General features: G+C 41.7%; 1 protein-coding gene across 1 annotated transcript in view; it reads left to right on the forward strand.

The window, feature by feature from the left end:
* The window catches only part of LOC308674896 (uncharacterized protein), a gene marked incomplete at both ends in the record, with an annotated part of 59,862 nt that overhangs the window by 17,298 nt on the left and 20,580 nt on the right, over positions 1–21,984 (forward strand). The window contains 9 exons of the mRNA XM_081339757.1: positions 980–1,033; positions 5,440–5,508; positions 5,908–5,976; positions 10,076–10,144; positions 17,295–17,363; positions 17,938–18,006; positions 18,100–18,168; positions 18,628–18,696; positions 21,107–21,178. Coding sequence (XP_081195883.1) covers positions 980–1,033; positions 5,440–5,508; positions 5,908–5,976; positions 10,076–10,144; positions 17,295–17,363; positions 17,938–18,006; positions 18,100–18,168; positions 18,628–18,696; positions 21,107–21,178 — 609 coding nt within the window. The remainder of the gene's footprint in view (positions 1–979; positions 1,034–5,439; positions 5,509–5,907; positions 5,977–10,075; positions 10,145–17,294; positions 17,364–17,937; positions 18,007–18,099; positions 18,169–18,627; positions 18,697–21,106; positions 21,179–21,984) is intronic.

Below are 21,984 nucleotides of genomic sequence, written 5' to 3' on the forward strand. Positions count from 1 at the left end.
AGACAGACAGACAGACACACACACACACACACACACACACACACACACAAAGTAAAACTGGACAGAAAGACAAGTGACCTGGGGGAGGGAGGACATACTTCCTCTTCCACCCAGTGGCCTCTCATGGACTTCCCCCCCTTTTTTTTTCTCTCACCTGCAGTAGGAAATGTTTTTTTCAAATATAATTTATTTTTATTTATTAAATTTATATGTTGCCAATCTTACTGATAAGCTTACAAAAGGTTATGGTTATCCCAGAAAGGCACAACTTGCTACCTATTTCAGAAGATCCATCCAAACCATTAGCAGGAATCTAATCACTGAATTACAGCAAAAGGGACACAGTGGCTCAGTGGGTTAGGACGCTGAGCTTGTCAATCAGAAGGTCGGCAGTTTGGCGGGTCAAATCCCGCGTGCCGCGTAACAGAGTGAGTGCCTGTTACTCGTCCCAGCTTCTGCCAACCTAGCAGTTCGAAAGCACGTAAAAATGCAAGTAGAAAAATAGGGACCACTATGGTGGGAAGGTAACAGCGTTCCGTGCGCCTTTGGCATCTAGTCATGCCGGCCACATGACCACGGAGACATCCTCGGACAAGCACTGGCTCTTCGGCTTTGAAACGGAGATGAGCACCAGCCCCTAGAGTCGGAAACGACTAGCACGCATGTGCGGGGGAAGCTTTACCTTTACCTAATCACTGAAAGGAAGGTACTGTTGATACCAACAATGTCCTCCTGCTGGCCTTTATTAAGCTATTCCCAGAACTACACTATTTTTTTTTATAAATGTACAGACTGTTTGAGATAGAAATGAGCACTGCTGATGCTTCTGTGCGAGTGTAACCAATCTTCAGATATACAGATAAATGATCTTACTACTCAACTATTATTGTCTACTGCAGTCAGTTGATCATATCCTTATTTATCTATCATCTTAACTTGAGGCTTTGAAGATCTTTATCATGGTTTCATATTTTAACAGGGGCCCCAAGGAGTGCCTGGAGATCAAGGACCTGAAGGAGTGCAAGGATCAAAGGCAAGCATCCTAATCATCATTTGCTGATTTTCAGCATTGTAAAACATATCAATGGCATTTATAATCTTGGCAAGCATGTGACTAATTCATAGCACTTGGATTAAAGCTCTCCTAGAAAAAGGGGAAAAAAACAAACACCCTGAGCTGGGAGCTGCCCAGAGTTTCTTATAAAATAGGCAGCTATATAAATGTTGTACATAAATAAACAAATAAAAACAACCCAGAAGCTCCTTAATTTTAATTTTAAACATAGAAGTGAGGTTTAAAAGGGACAATGCGATTCAAATTTGTGGAGAACTTGTCTGCTGCTTCAAACATTCTGTGAAAGTTTTCCCAGTTGGCATTTTCAGAGGTCACTGCTTACTCTCTCTGTGTACGTTATTGAAATATAATAATTGCTCAGAAATACTACATTTAATTGTAGCAAAAAGCCCTACTTTTAGTTATAATATATTTATGTTTCAGACAATATGACTTGCTTATTTTTTCAATGAGGACATCATGATATCATTTGTGTCCATTTATATAATTACTGTAATGTCTGTCATTTGTGAATTATACTTTAGTATTGCCAATTAATTAACATGAATATATTTGATAAAAAAATAACAGATATTCTCTTCCCCAATTAGTCCACTGAATGGAGGTTTTACAATACTGTTCTGTTTCATCTGCTATTAATTCTAGCTGTCATGGCTAAACTGAAAAAAAAGTTCCTTTAAAGTCACAGCAGAAGTTCATCGAACAGCAAGAAACCAATTTTTCACTGCGGCTTGTAAATAGAAGATCAAGCTGCACAAACAGAAATGTTCACAATATTCCATATCATCAAAATCCCACTTTAAGACACTTCAGTTCATTTGAAACTTTGGTATGGCTTCAAGCCTCAGGGAGCTATAAAAGCACAGCTCATAAATAACATCTTGTTGAGACTTTGTATGATTTATGATTTTATTTTCTTTAAAGTACAAGAAAGCTATTTAGCTCCAGGGCATCTCTCCGTACCACATTGCTCTATATGCATAGGAAGAAGTGGATTCACATAACTCTTTTCTTTCTCTTTGATATCGTATTTGAATTCTTTGAAAAATACAGTATTCATGGTAATGGAACACATGCCTGGCTTCTGAATGGCCTTAAAACATTTCCTATTTTATATATAAATGTTATAATTATATAGTTGTTGCAAAGTTCATCTGTGACCTTATTTCCCTCTTGTTTTATTGTTATTTTATTTATTGTATCTGGGTGGTCCTTGTTTATTTATTTATTTATTTATTTATTTATTTATTTATTTATTTATTTATTTATTTATTTATTAATTATATTTTTATACCGCCCTTCTCCCGAAGGACTCAGGGCGGTGAACAGGGCACATATAAAAATACAGAGTACAAAAATTAAAAAAGAATTAAATAGGAGCCTGAGCTAAAACAATAGATAGTAATATAAAATCCACAATAAAAACCCCAACACATCCCCCATCAGGCCAGGCCGGCTTGTTCAAATAGATGGGTCTTCAGACCACGTCGGAAGGAGCGAAGGTCAGGTGCCACCCGGAGCTCAACCGGCAGCTGATTCCATAAAGCCGGGGCGCCCACAGAGAAGGTCCTCCCCCTGGGGGCCACCAGCCGACATTCTCTGACCGGTGGCACCCTGAGGAGGCCCTCTCTGTGGGAACGCACAGGGCGGAGGGAAGTTGATGCCGGCAGCAGGTGATCCCCGAGGTACTCCGGACCCATGCCATGTAGGGCCTTGAAAACCATTACCAAAACCTTGAATCTCACCCGGAAGACAACTGGTAGCGAATGCAGCTCGCGGAGCAAAGGTGTAACATGGGAGTACCAGGAAACTCCCAAGACAACTCTCGCGGCTGCATTCTGTACCAGCTGGAGCCTCCGAGTGGTCTTCAAGGGAAGCCCCATGTAGAGAGCGTTGCAGTAGTCCAGACGAGAGGTCACGAGCGCATGAGTGACCATACACAGGGCATCCCGGTCTAGATAGGGCCGCAACTGGCGCACCAGGCGAACCTGGGCGAAAGCCCCCCTAGTCACAGCCACTATATGATCTTCCAAAGTAAGCCACGAATCTAGGAGGACTCCCAAGTTGCGAGCCCTATCTACGGGGGGGTAAAAGCTCACCCCCCATGGAAAGAGGTGGAATATTCTGAATATCCCGGTATGCCGGTATGCACAGCCACTCAGTCTTGTCGGCAAAGGGACATCATGTCGAGGGCATCACTGGGGTGGTTTGGGGTCAAAATGAAAAGCTCCAAAACCACGAATGATCTCACCCAGCGGTTTCATGTAGATGTTGAACAGGAGAGGCGAGAGGACCGACCCCTGAGGAACTCCACAAACGAGAGACCTCGGGGTCGACCTCTGCCTCCCTGCCAACACCGACTGCGAACGTCCCAGGAGATAGGAGGAGAACCACTGAAGAACTGTGCCTCCCACTCCCAATCCCCTGAGACGCCGCAGCAGGATACCATGGTCGATGGTATCGAAAGCCGCTGAGAGGTCTAATAGGACTAGGACAGAGGAATATCCCCTGTCCCGGGCCCTCCAGAGATCATTCACCAGAGCGACCAATGCCGTCTCCGTGCCGTACCCGGGCCTGAAACCCGATGGGCACGGGTCTAGATAATCCGCTTCATCCAGGACCAGGGGGAGCTGATGCACCACCACACTCTCAACAACCTTCGCAAGAAAGCGAAGGTTGGAGACCGGATGAAAGTTATTTAACACAGCTGGGTCCAAGGCAGGCTTCTTGAGGAGAGGTCTCACCACCGCCTCCTTCAAGACGGCAGGGAAACTACCCTCACTCAAAGAGGCAGATATAACTGCCTGGAACCAGCCTTGTGTCCCCTCCCAAGCTGCATAAACCAGCCAGGAAGGGCACGGGTCCAATAAACATGTGGTGGAGCTCAACCTCCCCATAATCCTGTCTACTTCCTCAGGGGTCACAGAATCAAACTCCTCCCAGATAACATCGACAAGACCGCCCGTGTCCTGATCGTCAGACTCTGCCCAGTTGGAATCCAGACAACCACTCATTCACCAATGGTTCAAGCTTGTGACAGAGCTGAGTGAGTGGTACTTATGACGGTGCCTCAGAATTCTGTCCACCACAGCATCCCCATGGTCATCTGATCACTACAGTATTTGCTATATTTTTTTGCTGACCTCCCACGAGCAGTCAGTGGGGAAGCCAGCAGGTGTTGCAAATGCTGACCATGTCGTATTCTTGCTTAACAACCTGTGGTGATTTGCTTCAACATAGTAACCAGGAATGTCTTTAATTGCTGTCACTAAGCAGCATGGTTGTGTGATATTACACTTTATAGTCATATCTTGTTGCAATGGCAATTCCAGTCTCAGTTGTTAACCGAGGACTACCTGTAGGCCAAATTCTGTTCCAAACCACTGTGTATGGTAATAAAACACTACACAAAACCAATATTTATGCAGATACATAAGTGCCCTAAAATGTTCTTCACAAGTGAACATTTTTAACCGTGTGTAAGAAGAGCCAAAGATGAATGTTGAATTTTGCAATTTCTGAATTTAGAAACGAGCCTAGTTTAGCTGAAATTTAGGAGGAGCTGCAACATAGGACATCGCAAATTGATCTAATTCTGCCCCATGGCATATCCTTAAAAGCCATTTGTCAGCCCTCACAGGAAAATCAGACAGGAAATATGACTAGATGGGCTCATTCTACTTAATTTTAAAACTGCATTAACAGACTCCTGCAAATCTCAAGGTAGAAACTTCCCACTGCCATTTTTAACTGTCTTAACAATTAGGCCGAGCCCTTCCTAAATTTCTTCCTCTGTCTGTTAATCCATTGGAGGCTCCTGCCTCTCTTGTCATAGTTTGCTAAGCAGCATCTTGTCCCCTCATCCCCCAAGCCTATTCACACATTGCATTACATCGTTCTATCCTATTTTCACATCAATCTATGATTTTAAAAAAGAATGAAAATTAAAATGATTTTCTTCATGTTCTAAAATGCTTGATTGTGAATGATTTCTCTATGATACATATCGTTGGTATATACGTGTCTATGATATACCATGTATACATGTTCATCTAAAATATGTTTATGCTCTAGAACTGTACTACAGCATTTAGAAAACTGTGAAAACCGAACAATAATTGTGATATTTTTTGTTAAGTTTCTATTTTCTATTCCGTTCTCTCAAGTTTATATATGCTCTCCGTTCTTGTAATATTTTATGCCCTATAGCTAATTCTCACCACTTCATTCCAGACAATAATTATAATTAATTGAAGCATGATGATTTATTTTACAATTATTTCCTTTGAAAAGGAAAAAAGAGATAGTTTACCTTCCTTAAAATCTTAACATAATTAAAGCATTGATTTCTTTTACCTTTTAAGGGTGAAAGAGGCCTCCCAGGCCCTGTTGGATTGACTGGAGAAACAGGAGTCGGTTTGCCTGGCGCAAAGGTAAAAAATACCAGTCAATCATAGGAAAAGGAACAAAAGAGGAGAAACAGTTAAAGTAATAGATAATATTACTAAATGTCAATAAATAATAAAAAGTGCAACTAGTACAAATGTCTTTGTATTACTTGAAAAAACTTTTAGAAACCTGGAATACTTTTGGATATACAGTATATATCCGAAAGTATTTGAAGTTTCTAAAAGATTTTTCAAGTAATACAAATGTAAATAATTAGGAATTATTTATCATTTGCTTGCCATGCATGAGGTTATTGGTCCTGGGATAATATTTTTCCAGTTTCTTCTCACTCTGCCAGGGAGATTATAGCAAAAATAAGAATGCTATATTTGTCTAATAAACTATATTTTCTTAAATTCAAATATAAAATTTCTGTTTTGAAGGGAGACATTGGCTTGACAGGCAGACCAGGCCCGCCTGGCCCACCAGGTATTGGGGAACCAGGTTTACCGGTATGTATTGAATCTCGGGAAAGGGTTGAAAACAATATGGGTTGCTTTTCTGAAAATAAGATGGAAAACTCAAATCTGGTGTAAAATGAAGAACATAGTTGAGTGTTTTCTATTCATAGACAGGTAGTCTTTGACACATGACCGTTCATGTACTGACCATTCAGATTTATGATAATGCTGAAAAAAGTTATTTATGAGCGATCCTTCAGCTTACAACTGTCCTCGCAATCATGTGATTGCTATCCAGGCGCTTGGCAAGTGGCTGATACTTATGGCAATTGCCGCATCCTGCAATCACATGATTGCCATTTGTGATCTTCCCTGCTGACTTCCAACAAGCAAAGTTAATGGGGTAATTGTGGTCACATGATGTCTCCCTTAAAAAGTGTGGTGATTCACTTAACAAACCTGGCAAAAAAGGTCATTAAAATTGGGTGCAATCATAGGATACCTCACTTAACAACTGTACTCCTTAACCATGATTTTTTTTGTTGAATGTAAGTCAAGGGCTATCTGTATATCAGTGTTTTTCAATCTTGCCAACTTTAAGATGTGTGGACTTCAGCTCTCAGAATTTTATATTGACAATTGTCAATTGTTCTATCCTTTTGCATTGTCAATCAAAAAAGTTGGGAAAATGTCAATATGTAGTGCAATGTTATCATTGATTGATTGACTAATCGATTGAATATGGGTCATCAAATTGATGTCAACTTTCAGCTAACACAAAGATACATTTTCTCCATGACAGTCTCTGTCCCTAATCTGGTCTTTCAGGTCTCCCAAGAGTGTACTCATTGCTACTGTAACTAAGCTGTGCACCTTCTGCTTATCCTTTTCTTCTCTTTTTCTCTCCCTTTCCCAGCATTAAAGTCTTTTCCAAAGAGCTAGGTCTTCACATATTCAAAGTAGGATAATGGAGCCTAATAATTTGCGCCCTGAGTGAGAACTCTGAGTTGATTTGTTCAGGGTTCCTTTTTACTGTTGACATTAATTAAGGGAAAATATGAGAACCCATCACTCAAACCTTGGATGAAAGTGACCACGTCATGCTGAGATTCAATATAATCCAACCAGAGTCTTAAACTTCAAAAGAGCTGATTTTAACAAACTCAGAGAGAACCTAGGAAAGATTCCATGGACAAAAATCCTAACGGGGAAAACAACCCAAGAAGTGTGGGAAACCCTGAAAAATATGATCATAAAAGCCCAGTGCAGCACAATACCACTGAAAAAGAAAAACAAGAAATTCAAGAAGAAATCAGCATTGCTGCACAAAGATCTCTCAGACAAACTGAAAAAGGACAAGTACAAAAAATGGAAAGAGGGACACATAACTAAGGCTGATTATCAGCAGACAGCCAGAACGTGCAAAGATGAAGTCAGGAAAGCAAAAGCTCAGAATGAACAAAGACTTACAACAGAAATCAAGAACAATAAAACAAGTTTCTTTCAACATATTAGTAACAAGAAAAAGGTCAAGGAAACTATAGGTCCACTAAAGAGAGAATATGGCAATGAAGTAACAGCAGTAGGGAGAAAGCAGAAGTGCTTAACTCATTCTTTGTATCAGTCTTCACACAAAAAGAAATTATAGCCCAACATAGCAAAAAAAAACGTACTGCAAACGACAGACTAGAAACAAAAAGTAAAATATGCAAGAAAATGGTAAGAGTACACCTATCTGACCTTGACAAATATAAATCACTGGGGCCTGACAGATTACATCCCAGAGTTCTGAAGGAGCTGGCAGATATTATCTCAGAACCATTGCACCACATCTTTCAAAAATTCTGGAGCACCGGGAAAGTACCTGATGATTGGAAAAGGGCTGATGTGGTTCCCATCTTCAAGAAAGGGGAAAAAACAGACCCAGGAAACTACAGACCAATCAGTTTAATATCAATACCTGGAAGATCCTGGAAAAGTTAATCAAAAAACAGATCTGCGAATAACTAGAAGCAAACAAAGTTATAACCAGTAGCCAAACTTGAACAATGGGCCCTATCCAACAAAATGAATTTTAATGTGGAGAAAAGCAAAGTTTTACATTTGGGCAGGAAAAATGAAAGGTACAAGTACAGATTAGGCAAGGCCTGGCTCAAAAACAGTAACTGTGAGAGGGACCTTGGAGTTCTAGTGGACGATCACTTGACTATCAGCCAGCAGTGTGCAGCAGCAGCCAAAAAAGCTAATACAATACTGGGTTGTATAAACAGAGGCATAGAATCAAGATTATGTGAAGTATTACTACCGCTTTCTAAAACCCTAGTAAGACCACACCTGGAATACTGCAACCAATTTGGGTCACCATACTACAAAAAAGATGTTGAGACCTTGGAAAAAGTTCCGAGAAGAGCAGCTAAGATGATCAAAGGCCTGGAGACTAAAACGTATGAAGAACCGCTGCAGATTTGGGTTTGGCTAGTCTAAAGAAAAGAAGAAACAGGGGAAACATGATAGCAGTATTCCTGTATTTGAGAGGCTGCCACAAAGAAGAGGGGGTCAGATTATTCTCCAAAGCACCAGAGGGCAGGACAAGAAACAATGGTTGGAAACTGACCAAAGAGAGAAGCAACCTGGAATTAAGGAGAAACTTCCTAATAGTGAGGACACTTAACTAGTGGAACAGCTTGCCTTCAGAAATTGTGGGCTCTCCCATCACTGGAGGTTTTTAGGAAGAGACTGGACAGCCACCTGTCTGAAATGGTATAGGTTCTCCTGCTTGAGCAGGGGGCTGGACTAGAAGATCTCCAAGGTCCCTTCCAGCTCTATTCTATTCTAAACTAAACTAAATAAAAGCATGTACATATACTTTTACAAAATTATATTATTGCTACAAAATTATGTTGTTGCCATATGTAGTTACCGGCAAGAATGACTGAGAACTTTACTCCCACAGTGCATCTGCCTGGATGTGTTCAAGCAAGATGCTTTCAGTTTGTATAGGGCATGGGTCAGCAACCCGTGGCTGCATGCCTTCTCCTGCGGCTCCCATTTCTCCACCATTTGCAGAGAGAGAGAGACAGACAGAGAGAGGCACTTGTGCTTCTCTTCTCTCTCTCTCTCTCTCTCTCTCTTTCTCTCTCTGTGTGTGTGAAAAAGAGAGTGGCCTCATGCTGTTCTTCGACAAGCTGACAAGCTTATTGGGTGGGGTTACTGCCTTTGCTGTGTTTCTGCAGGAAGCAGCAGAAAGCAGAAAACACACACACACTCACTCACTCACACTGAGTGGGGGAAGAGGACTGGCAGACCAAGGGCAGGAGAGCCAGCCTAATAAGAATGTGTGTCAGCTTGTCGGAGAACAGTGTGAAGCCAGCTTGCCAGGTGAGCAGAAGATTGGAGAGAGGGGGAGAGGGGGGGAGAGAGAGAGGGAGGGAAGGAGAGAAAGAGAGGGAGAGAGAGAGAGACAGAGAGAACTCATGGACAACAGCCTCTATTTCTTTTTAATTAAACTCTTCAATCAAGCTCCCCCCCTGTGCGAGTTTTGCGGCTCCCAGTGTTTTCTTTTTTCTGGGAAACGGGTCCAAGTGGCTCTTTGAGTGTTTAAGGTTGCCGACCCCTGGTATAGGGCAATAGCGTATTGTAACCAGAAAGATTTGGCCTCAGTCCATGTGAATGGTTACCATATGCCACTCTTGGGTCTTCATAATCCTTTGCAGTGGTTCTAGGGAATGCATATTAGAACTCTTCAATAAACACTGAGGTGGAAAGTTTTTCTAAGAATGTTGCAAATTACAAGTGTTGTAAACTCAAATACACCTTTATGTGATCTAATAAGACTCCATTACTGAAGTTTTGCTCATTTTTTATTATATTGCAGGATTATTGCTGGTTGGTCCTCTCAGGTTCATTTTGTTAAGACACTTATTGGGTGCTGTCATGGAAAAAATGGAATTACCACAGCTTGATATGTCTAGTTGGTGCAGTTCATAGCAAGTTTGTGAATTCATTTTTTTGTGAATTCTTCTTGATGCTTACAATCTGGGGCAGGTTGAAACTAGATTCCAACCACAGAGATGAATAAAATCCATATTTTGGTTGAACTGCTATTGATTTTCACAATTTTCTGAGTTGCTTTTAAAAAAATATTTTACAGGGATCTCAAGGACCCCAAGGTATTCAGGGAGAGCGAGGACCAGAAGGAGAAGGGCTTCCAGGACCAAAGGTGCAATTCTGTTTTTTTCCTTAATCTTGTGACATTTAAATAAATATCCTTCTTTTTTTTTCAAATTGGCATTTCTACATCTGAATGTATAGAGAAAAATTAGGTTCTAATTTTGTCCTACAACTCATACAACGGTACAAAGATTTCTCCCAATGGTACTGGGAGCAAGGGAAGAATTTGCCTTTTGCAAAGTCATTTTTCCTCTGGCAGCCAACCATGTTTTTACAAGCCCTGTCTACCCCCGTAATCTGGGGTTGATTTGGGGAATGGGGCCAGGCTGGCAAAAGAAGCCAAAAGGAGTCAATTTATTTAGCATAAAAAGCAATAACAATAATGTAATTATTAACACTTTTGGATTGTCGCTAGTTTTTATATTCACTTCTGCTAAGAAATTGGAATTAATGAACAGACTATATATACCTCTTTCACCAGCTGTGGGTTTTAGTCATAAGGTACATCAAAAGTCTTTGTATCTTTAATATCTTCAACGTCTTCTAAATGCTTCGCATCAAAATATTGATGATTTGGAAATAGAATATCAACAAAGATTGTCAACTTACTTCCTACTGTGCTTCATTTGGAAATTGTACAATGTAATGCAGCCATCTACCCCACAGATACAACATCCAAGTTGTCAGTGGGAAAAACAGTAGGTTTTATGGGAAGGAAAGGCATTCTGCAAGTAGTTAAAGCGGACTATTTGTGGGGAGGAAACAAAGGAAAAAAGAAAGGTACCAAGACTGGTGAAATTGAATCCTGGACGTGCTGGATGCCAGAAAGAGATAAGAAGGTAGTGGATTTTGGAATCCTATATATGCACTTTCAAGCAAATGTCGCTACTTGCTCCTGTTTCCTAATGGGGGGATTAAACCTGATAGAAGTAGTGTTCACAGTGTTGGCATCTGAGGAATCTGGGATTCCCTGGGATTCCGGCATGGCAGCAAGCAAAGAAGAAAAAGATCACTGACACGTGAGAAACAGACTGGCTTCCTTCCGTGGTCTCAGTTCCCCAGAAATTAGTTACTGGTATTCAGCTCCAAGGAAAACTAGCCTGCCTTTATCCATCCTACGTCTCATTCCACTCTACTCTCTTGGCTGTTCTGGTGCTTGATCTACTTTTCAGTGTGGGTTTCCCACTCTTTCCAAGGGATGATAAATCCACATTTTAAAATAGCTGTAAAAATAGCAAAGCTGGAAAGAGGGCAAAAGTTGGAAGGCTAGATGTCTTTCTAGCTACCGTCACTCCAACGGCCAGCTTTTTATTCTTTTAAATATTTATGTAGTCTTCTAATACCCTTCATGGATTACTGCCTTGTCGTGGCGAAGGGGCTTGCATAATTCAACGAAGCTATGAGCTATGCCGTGCAGGGCCACCCAAGACGGACAGGTCATAGCAGAGAGTTCTGACAAAACGTGATCCACTGGAGAAGGAAATGGCAAACCACTCCAGTATCTTTGCCATGAAAACCCTATGGACAGTACCAAAAGGCAAAATGATATGACGCTGGAAGATGAGCCCCTCAGGTTGGAAGGCGTCCAATATGCTACTGGGGAAAAGCAGAGGGCTAGTACTAGTAGAGCCAGAAAGAATGAAGCGACTGGGCCAAAGCCGAAAGGACGCTCAGCTGTGGATGTGTCTGGTGGTGAAAGGAAAGTCCGATGCTGTAAAGATTTTTTCTCCATAGGAACCTGGAATGTAAGATCCATGAATCAAGGCAAGCTGGACGTGGTCAAACAAGAGATGACAAGACTGAACATCGACATCTTAGGTATCAGCGAACTAAAATGGACAGGAATGGGTGAATTTAATTCAGATGACCATCAGGTATACTACTGTGGGCAAGAATCCTTCAGAAGAAATGGAGTAGCCTTCATAGTCAATAAAAGAGGAGGAAAAGCAATACTGGGATACAATCCCCCAAATGACAGAATGATCTCACTTCGAATCCAAGGCAAACCATTCAATATCACAGTAGTCCAAGTCTATACCCCAACCACCGGTGCTGAAGAGGATGAAATTGACCGGTTCTATGAAGCCCTACAGCACCTTATAGAACTAACACCAAAAAATGATGTCCTTATCATCATGGGGGATTGGAATGCTAAAGTAGGAAGCCAAAAGATAACCGGAATAACAGGCAAGTTTGGCCTTGGAGTACAAAATGAAGCAGGGCACAGGCTGATAGAATTTTGTCAAGTGAATATGATGGTCATAGCAAACACTCTTTTCCAACAACCCAAGAGATGGCTCTACACATGGACATCACCAGACGGTCAACACAGAAATCAGATTGACTATATGCTCTGCAGCCAAAGATGGAAAACCTCTATACAGTCAATAAAAACAAGACCAGGAGCTGACTGTGGCTCAGACCATGAACTTCTCATTGCAAAGTTTAGGCTTAAACTGAAGAAAGGAGGGAAAAGCACTAGGCCAGTCAGGTATGAATTAAATCATATCCCTGTTGAATATACAGTAGAGGTGACAAATAGATTTAAGGAATTAGATCTGATAGACAGAGTGCCTGAAGAACGATGGACAGAGGTTCACAACATTGTACAACAGGTAGCAACCAAAACCATCCCAAAGAAAAAGAAATGCAAGAAAGCAAAATGGCTGTCTGAGGAAGCTTTGCAAATAGCTGAGGAAAGGAGGGAGGCGAAAGGCAAGGGAGAAAAAGAAAGATACGCTCAATTGAATGCAGAATTCCAGAGAATAGCTAGAAGAGATAAGAATGCCTTCTTAAATGAACAGTGCAAAGAAATAGAAGAAAACAATAGAATAGGGAGGACCAGAGATCTTTTCAAGAAAATTGGAGAGATGAAGGGAACGTTTCATGCAAAAATGGGCATGATAAAGGACCAAAATGGCAGGGACCTAACAGAGGTAGAAGAGATTAAGAAGAGGTGGCAAAATTACACAGAAGAACTATACAAGAATGAGCTTAACGTCCCTGATAATCACAATGAGGTGGTCACTGACCTCGAGCCAGACATCCTAGAATGTGAAGTGAAGTGGGCCTTAGAAAAGCTGAGCAACAACAAAGCTAGTGGAGGTGACAGTATTCCAGCTGAGCTATTCAAAATCTTAAAAGACGATGCAGTAAAAGTGCTACACTCAATTTGCCAGCAAATTTGGAAAACTCAACAGTGGCCACAGGATTGGAAAAAATCAGTTTACATTCCAATTCCAAAGAAAGGCAGTGCCAAAGAATGTTCAAACTATCACACCATTGCACTCATTTCTCATGCTAGTAAAGTTATGCTTAAAATCCTACAAGCTAGACTCCAGCAGTATGTGGATCGAGAACTACCAGAAGTACAGGCAGGATTTTGAAGAGTCAGAGGAACTAGAGATCAAATTGCCAACATACGCTGGATAATGGAGAAAGCTAGGGAGTTCCAGAAAAACATCTACTTCTGCTTCATTGACTATGCTAAAGCCTTTGATTGTGTGGATCATAACAAACTGTGGCAAGTTCTTAAAGAGATGGGCGTACCAGACCATCTTATTTGTCTATTGAGAAACCTATATGCAGGTCAAGAAGCAACAGTGAGAACTGGACACGGAACCACTGATTGGTTCAAAATTGGGAAAGGAGTCCGGCAAGGCTGTATACTGTCGCCCTGCCTGTTTAACTTATATGCAGAGCACATCATGAGAAAGGCAGGGCTAGATGAATCAAAAGTTGGAATTAAGATTGCCGGAAGAAATATCAACAACCCAAGATATGCAGATGATACCACTCTAATGGCAGAAAGTGATGAAGAACTAAAGAGCCTCTTGTTGCGGGTGAAGAAGGAGAGTGCAAAAGTTGGCTTGAAACTTAACATTAAGAAAACTAAGATCATGGCATCTGTCCCTCTCAATTCCTGGCAAATAGATGGGGAAGAAATGGAGGTAGTGACAGATTTTATTTTCCTGGGCTCCAAGATCACCGCAGATGGGGACTGCAGCCAAGAAATTAAAAGACGCTTGCTCCTGGGGAGGAAAGCTATGGCAAATCTAGACAGCACACTAAAAAGCAGAGATATCACCCTATATGCACAAAAGTGCATATAGTCAAGGCCATGGTTTTCCGAGTTGCAATGTATGGCTGTGAAAGTTGGACCATAAGAAAGACTGAGCACCAAAGGCCTTTGAACTATGGTGCTGGAGAAGACTCCTGCGAGTCCCTTGGACTGCAAGGCGATCAAACCAGTCAGTCCTAGAGGAGATCAACCCTGACTGCTCTTTAGAAGGCCAGATCCTGAAGTTGAAACTCAAATACTTTGGCCACCTAATGAGAAGGAAGGACTCACTGTTGAAGAGCCTAATGCTGGGAAAGATTGAGGGCAATAGAAGAAGGGGAGGACAGAGAATGAGGTGGCTGGATGGAGTCACAGAAGCAGTAGGCATGAGCTTAAATGGACTCCAGAAGATAGTAGAACACAGGAAGGCCTGGAGGAACGTTGTCCATAGGGTCGCGATGGGTCGGAGAACCACTTCGCAGCTAACAACAACAACAAGTCTTCTAAATTTAAAAGAACTGCTTCAATGCTCTATGGGCTATTCTGAAATAACTCTAGCTGGGCTCCCTCTGAATGCATCTAAGAAAGCAATTTTTTTGCCAAACCAGGAGAAGTTTTGACATGGCTAAACTCTCTAAATTAGTTGTATGTCAATACTTGTTCCTCCCACAGCCTTACATGTGTAAGGAGCCTTACTCTTGTTAGGAAGAGAGATTAGGGGGTTTTTCTTGCCAACTAGCTAGAAAGGAAACAAAGTGAGGAGGGCTTGATATGAAATTTTTAAGAACAGCATCACTCACCTTGTTACTCAGGCAGATTAGAACTTGGCTGTTATGGTGGCGCAACTTACGTCCACCCATGTTTCTGCTGATGCAGGAAGCAGAGGAATACATGCTAATATGACTACCTGGATGTACCCATAATTTTATCTTTTACATCAGATGTGAATGATTTTATGGTAATTTTATACCCATCCAAAGCCATTATGGGAACTGGTGGCATATAAACCATGCAAACCAATGAACATATATTCATGATTCTCTCTTCCCTGCATTTTTTTCTCATACTGACACAGCACTAGCACAGAGAGGAATCCCCAGAAACATTACAGAATTCTTCCTCCCCCACTCCCTTGTCATGGTCTAACTCACAGAATGACATGCTAGAAATGGATATGAGTCAGTCCCCATTCATATGCATTCAAAGAACTTGAGTTCACCACATTCCTTGATCAAGTTGAAGCAGCAAATCTAATTTAGGTATAGGAAGTGCATTGTTGTTGTTGTTAGTTGCAAAGTCATGTCTGACCTGTCCTCTACCATCTTCTGGAGTCCATTTAAGCTCACACCTACTGCTTCAGTAACTCCATCCAGCCACCTCATTTTCTGTCATCCCCTTCTTCTCTTGCCCTCAATCTTTCCCAGCATTAGGCTCTTCTCCAGTGAGTCATTCCTTCTCATTAGGTGGCCAAAGTATTTGAGTTTCAACTTCAGGATCTGGCCTTCTAAAGAGCAGTCAGGGTTGATCTCCTCTAGGACTGACCGGTTTGAACGCCTTGCAGTCCAAGGGGCTCGCAGGAGTCTTCTCCAGCACCATAGTTCAAAGGCCTTTGGTGGTCAGTCTTTCTTATGGTCCAACTTTCACAGCCATACATTGCAACTCGGAAAACCATGGCCTTGACTATATGCACTTTTGTTGGCAGGGTGATATCTCTGCTTTTTAGTGTGCTGTCTAGATTTGCCATAGCTTTCCTCCCCAGGAGCAAGCGTCTCTTAATTTCTTGGCTGCAGTCCCCATCTGCGGTGATCTTGGAGCCCAGGAAAATAAAATCTGTCACTACCTCCATTTCTTCCCCATCTATTTGCCAGGAATTGAGAGGACCAGATGCCATGACTTGGTTTTGTTAAGGTTGAGTTTCAAACCAACTTTTGCATTCTCCTTCTTCACCCGCAACAAGAGGCTCTTTAGTTCCTCTTCACTTTCTGCCATTAGATTGGTATCATCTGCATATCTTAGGTTGTTGATATTTCTCCCGGCAATCTTAATTCCAACTTTTGATTCATCTAGCCCTGCCCTTCTCATGATGTGCTCTGCATATAAGTTAATCAGGCAGGGCGACAGTATACAGCCTTGCCGGACTCCTTTCCCAATTTTGAACCAATCAGTGGTTCTGTGTCCAGTTCTCACTGTTGCTTCTTGACCTGCATATAGGTTTCTCAAGTGCATAGAAGTCTCTTATTGCTAGGTGTAATGTCCAGGACATTCTTGTTCAGCGTTGCTCAGAAGATAAACGTAAAAATCAGTTGGTTTCAATGTCAATGAGACACCAGGAAGACTTTCCTATTGGTAGTCCCAAAGATGCTTTTTCCAAAAGGCAACTGGATTTTCTTGTTGTTTTTTTCTTTGAAAACATTTTGCTTCTCAACCAAGAAGCTGGGAAAAGCACCTTTGGGACAGTCATGACCTGGATGATTGAGAATCTGCATAGACATTTCCAATTGGTAAGAACTATCTAACAAAGTGACAGAATGACCCAGGAGGTAGTGGAGGCTCCTTCCTTAAAGAATTTAACCTGAGGCTAGATTTCTAGAGTGCTCTGGTTGTGGATTCCTGCTTTGGGCACATGATTGGAATAGATTATTCCAAGCCTTACATACTATAATTCATTGACTATGCTTTATGTCAGGGATATACAAATTTTGCAGAACAAAAGCATCACTTAGGGCTACACTGCCCAAACATCCCACGTTGTTGAATACACAGACAAGAGCAGCAGGATTCTTATATGTGACATAAATAGATGATTTTCAGGAGCTCTCTAGATTAATCCTCTTTTCCTGGGAATAGAGAGATTGCAGCACAACAGCCCCTATCCCTGAGCCAAATTATATTTCTCTACCCTTAGGCTTGTTCCATCCTATTTCTTCCATTGTTTGCTGATTCCTTTAGGTCAGAATGGAAAATGTAATATTTCTTCAAAGGTGTACCTTCTTCTTGCATTCTTAATATTTCAAATTATATTTCTATAAGGCCAATAGTCCATTTGGACAAAGTAAAATCCTACCCATCTAGCTATCTGTTTATCCATCATCTCACTTTTAACTGATAATTACCATATGATTTTGTTTTCTCCATTCAGGGTGATCGTGGTTTTGAAGGTCCCAAAGGACCTCGGGGCCAACCAGGCATTGGCATAAAGGGTGAGAAGGTAAGTCCTAAAAATGCCAAGAGATTGACTCCATCCAAATAAACTTGAGTGCCCTGACTGATAGGCTCAAAAGGTGTAATGAAGCAAAATAAAGAGTTTGCTTTTTTCAGTGAAGGTTGAACAGTGCTGTAGTGAGCTGGTAGATTTATATCCAATAAATCTATTTTAGCATTTTCTTCTAGTAAAGGGTAAATCGAAACGAAGCAGCTTTTAGTCTGTAGGAAAGTTAAGTTTTAGAAGAAGAAGAAGAAGAAGAAGAAGAAGAAGAAGAAGAAGAAGAAGAAGAAGAAGAAGAAGAAGAAGAAGAAGAAGAAGAAGAAGAAGAAGAAGAAAGAAAAATTGCACATGCCTTTCAGCTCCCAAGAAACATACCTACAGTATTAACTTTGAGTTAATTTGTCTTTTAAAAAATAGAGCATCTGCCGCTCATCTCTATTTAGATCATAATAAAATATAGTACAGCTTATCTGTATTGATACTATACAAATTGCTTGCAGTGAAGATTGCAGTTACTTGTAGGGTAGCTCAAGGGTCTGCCTGTTGTATTGGTAACTAACCAGACTCTATTTATCAGGGTGAAATAGGTCCACCTGGTTTGCCTGGACCTATTGGATTACCTGGAATTGGGATTCAAGGCGAGAAAGTAAGTTAGGCACAAACCAAGGTTTTAAAACTGTTCATTTCATTATAATGACTTTTATTCGTTTCTATAGAGTTAATATAATTTATTTCCTAGGGGGTAGAGGGCCCTAAAGGACCACTAGGACCCAGAGGGCCACCTGGGCAGGGGTTACCTGGGCCAAAGGTGCGTAAGTTCAACCCTAACAGAAATGTCTTGGCTAGGTGTTTTAGATCAAATAATTTTAGAAAGACTAGTTCTTGCTCTTCATTTTTCCAGGTTTAAGCAAATTTCTGTGATTATTTTTTTTGGGGGGAAATATATTATTTACGTATCTAATAGACTGCTATCCCAACTTTCCAGTCCAAAAGAGTGCTCAAGGCAGCCAACAGGAGAAGAAATGCAAAAGCAAAAGCAAACTGAGATGCCTTTTCTAAAGTCAGGAAGAATAAGGACCCATTTGGATTTCACTAGGAACATGTTGTGCAGTGTGGGAAGGAAATGGGATGAGAAGCATTAAAATCTGAAAACTTGGGCCACGGAGTTGAATAGTGGCAGAGTACCTTTTCCTAGTGTTAAGGTAATTAGCATCTGGTCTTGCTAACATTGAGGTTTCTAACACTATTGCAAAACATGTTGTTTAAGGGCGATCAGGGTTTACCAGGAGAAACTGGAGCTCCAGGAGAACGAGGCCTTGGAGAACCTGGTGCAAAGGTACAGTAGTTCTTAAAAGATTGAGCATTTAAAATGTGGATAACCTCTCTCATGGATAAGTATTACCAATATGCTGATGATACTTACTTATACATTCCTGCCTCTGGCCACTCAAGTGATGTTATTGAGATTCCTTCTTAGAACCTAAAGGTTGTAAAGATCTAGACATGGAGGAACTGGCCCTGATTCAAGACTGAATAACTGTGGGTTTTAGGTTGGGAGAGTTGTCACCGTTGAGTCTAGACCAGGGGTCCGCAACCTTGACAACTTTTAAGACTTGTGGACTTCAGCTCCCAGAATTCTGGGAGCTGCCTGAGGAATTCTGGGAGCTGAAGTCCACAAGTCTTAAAGTTGTCAAGGCTGCAGACCCCTGGTCTAGATGAGGCACCACTCCCCCCTGTCAGACTTGATGTGCACTTTGGATGTCCTCCTGGGATTGTGGCTCTGCTTATGGAACAAGGGCACCTGTGGCCAAAAGGACTTTGCAGGAATCTATCTTGAGCACTGGTCGCATCCTTTCCTGGATCAGAAGGGTCTGCTTATATCCACCCATTCCTTTGTTACTTCCCATTTGAATCATTGCATGGGTCTGCCCTTGAAGAACTTTTGGAAACTGAGCCTGGTTCAGAAAGAGATCGCACAACTGGCTGTGTGTACATCGTGGTCTGCACACATATTACTATTCCATGTGAGCTGCACTGCACTGCTTCAATAGCCTTCCAAGCCCAATTCAAGTGCTGATGATTACCTATAAAGCCCTATATAGCAGGGCTTTTCAACCAGTGGTACGGGTACCACCTGTGGTACATTGGCACCTGGAAGGTGGTACACGACCATCCTAGAAAAGTGGTTGCAGGGGAGGGGAATGTGGTAGCACCGCACAAGCCTGAGCGAGAGATGGCTGGAGCTGCAGGGCTGTCAGGGCTCAGCGAAAGCACCAGGATCAGTGCTTCTTTAGGGCTGTCAGGGCTCAGTGGAAGCGCCAGGATCAGTGACAGGCTCCAGTTGGAGCTCAATGCTGATCCCGGTGCTTCTGCTGAGCCCAGAAGAAGTGCCGATCAGCTGGAATGTTGCAGCATCTCCAGGGTCTTCTGATTTACATTCAGATGCTTGGCAACTGATTCATATTTATGACGGTCACAGTGTCCCAGGGTCATGTGAAGTGACCAAAACCTGCTGCAACCACCCAGCAGACAGGGGGAGGAGGAATAAAAACCAAACACCCCCCACCCCACCCCCGTTGCCAATCCTCAACAGAAATGCTCACAACAATGAAAACCTTGGACAGGAGGAAAAGCACCGCCGGGCGGGCAGGCAGGTGTCTTGTTCGGCTGTGGCTTGGGGGGCACTTTTTTCAGTGCCATTGTAACTTTGAACAGTCACTAAGTGAACTGTTGTAAGTCGAGGACTACCTGTACTTCATCACTTTTTTCCTTTTTTTTGGTCATCAAGTTTTAGACACCTTGCTAGGCGATTGGTGGTACTTGGATGTTGCCATATTCTAAAAGTGGTACAGTGGGTGAAAAGGTTGAAAAGCCCTGCTATATAGTATAGGGCCAAGATTCTTGAGCAATCACCCAGCGCTTGTAATTGCAGATCCAGCAGAGGGGCATGTTCCAGATTGCCTGTATGAATCAATATCGACCTGTGGAAATTAGGACCTTTTCAGGTAGAGCAACTGCCTGTGGAACATGTTCCCCCCTCCCCCACCTTTCTTGGCTTTTTGGAAAGCTATAGAAACCTGGGTGTTGCTTCAGACTTTAGGGTCAGGATGTTTGCAGAGTCTAGTTTGTGTTTTTGCTCTTTGCTGATGGAAGCGTTTATAAATTGCCTGGCATCTTTTACCCCCTTGTTTTTATATTTATGTTTCTATTTTTACACATTAGCCACCCACAGTTATTTAATTAGGTTATTGTATAGTTATCTAATTAGTCTGCGCAGCCATTTAGATTTATATCATAAGTAAATAAATAAAACCTTAAAATACATTATGTATCTGACTGTAAAATGCACACAATTGAGAAATCCAGATATCTGTCCCAATCCAAAAATATGCCCACTTGGAAGGAGATGATCTGCACAGCATTGTTTTCTCTATACAGTTAAGAGCAGAAAGAAGCCAGCAGGGAAGATCTCAAAAGGTGATCACATGATCACAGGGCACTGCAACTGGTCGTAAGTGCAAACTGGTTGTCAAGCACCTAGATCGTGATCATGTGACCACAGAGGTGGTCATTGAGGACTGGTCATAACTACTATCCGGTAGTGTGATAACTTTGAATGGTCACTAAATGAGTGGTCACAAGTCAAGGACCACCTATAATCTTTTACATGCTTGTCAATTCTGCATTAAATAAAATCCAGATGTCCTGTTTCTTTTAACAACTTTTTCCTTTCTCCCTTACAACAGGGGGAGCCAGGTACTTCAGGTTTGGCAGGATTACCTGGGCTTCCAGGAGAAGATGGTGCACCAGGGCAAAAGGTTTGATTGCTATTGTTAAAATAGGCAGAAAGTGCCAACCTTATTGATTTCCCTTTCATCCCTCTTACATCTCAGGGAGATAAGTCTGAGTCAATGAGAGGTTTTTTTTTTACCAGTGTTTTCTTCATTTCTTGGACTTAAAAACATATTTTTGTAACTGTCACCGCATAGTTTCTCCAAGATTTATCTCTGGTTCATCACATTTTTCTGGAATTAGGCAGTTGCCCTCTGCAGCTCAACGGCAAAGGAGAAAGTACACTTAGTTTAAAGAATTGCAAGTAGGTGCTTGTCTGCTCCTACGTACATTTTGTCTTCCTGATGAAAATGGATTCCAATAAATAGGTAATATACTTGTCCATTCTAACCACCAATTTGCCAAAAGGACCAGTGCTTTTTTTGTAAAAGAAAAAGGTGCCGGAACTCACACATTGTCGTACAACCCGCCTTGTCTACGCTACAAGGTTCCATCCAAAAAAGGTGCCGGAACTCCGTTCTGAGCGTTCTATGAGAGAAAAAAGCCCTGAAAAGGACTATAGTAAATGTACATTACAACTTCATAACACCAGCTCCACCCTTTATAGTAGCATTGTTGGGTTGCACCCAAATACGTAAGGGGTAGGCTTTGCATTGCAATTTGTGTTTCCTCGCTTGTCTTTTCCTTGCCCCCCCCCGTGCTAAGTAAGTCAATATTTAGAACAAATAATATAGATCTCTATGTCACATTGCTCGGTGTAGTATATATAAGATTTATTGCTTGCACAATCCTCTGCATGCATCATCTTGTCATAATCTCACACTTACTTTAT

The sequence above is a fragment of the Vipera berus genome, assembly GCF_964194415.1.
Source record: "Vipera berus genome assembly, chromosome: 1".
In the NCBI taxonomy this organism is placed as follows: domain Eukaryota; kingdom Metazoa; phylum Chordata; class Lepidosauria; order Squamata; family Viperidae; genus Vipera; species Vipera berus.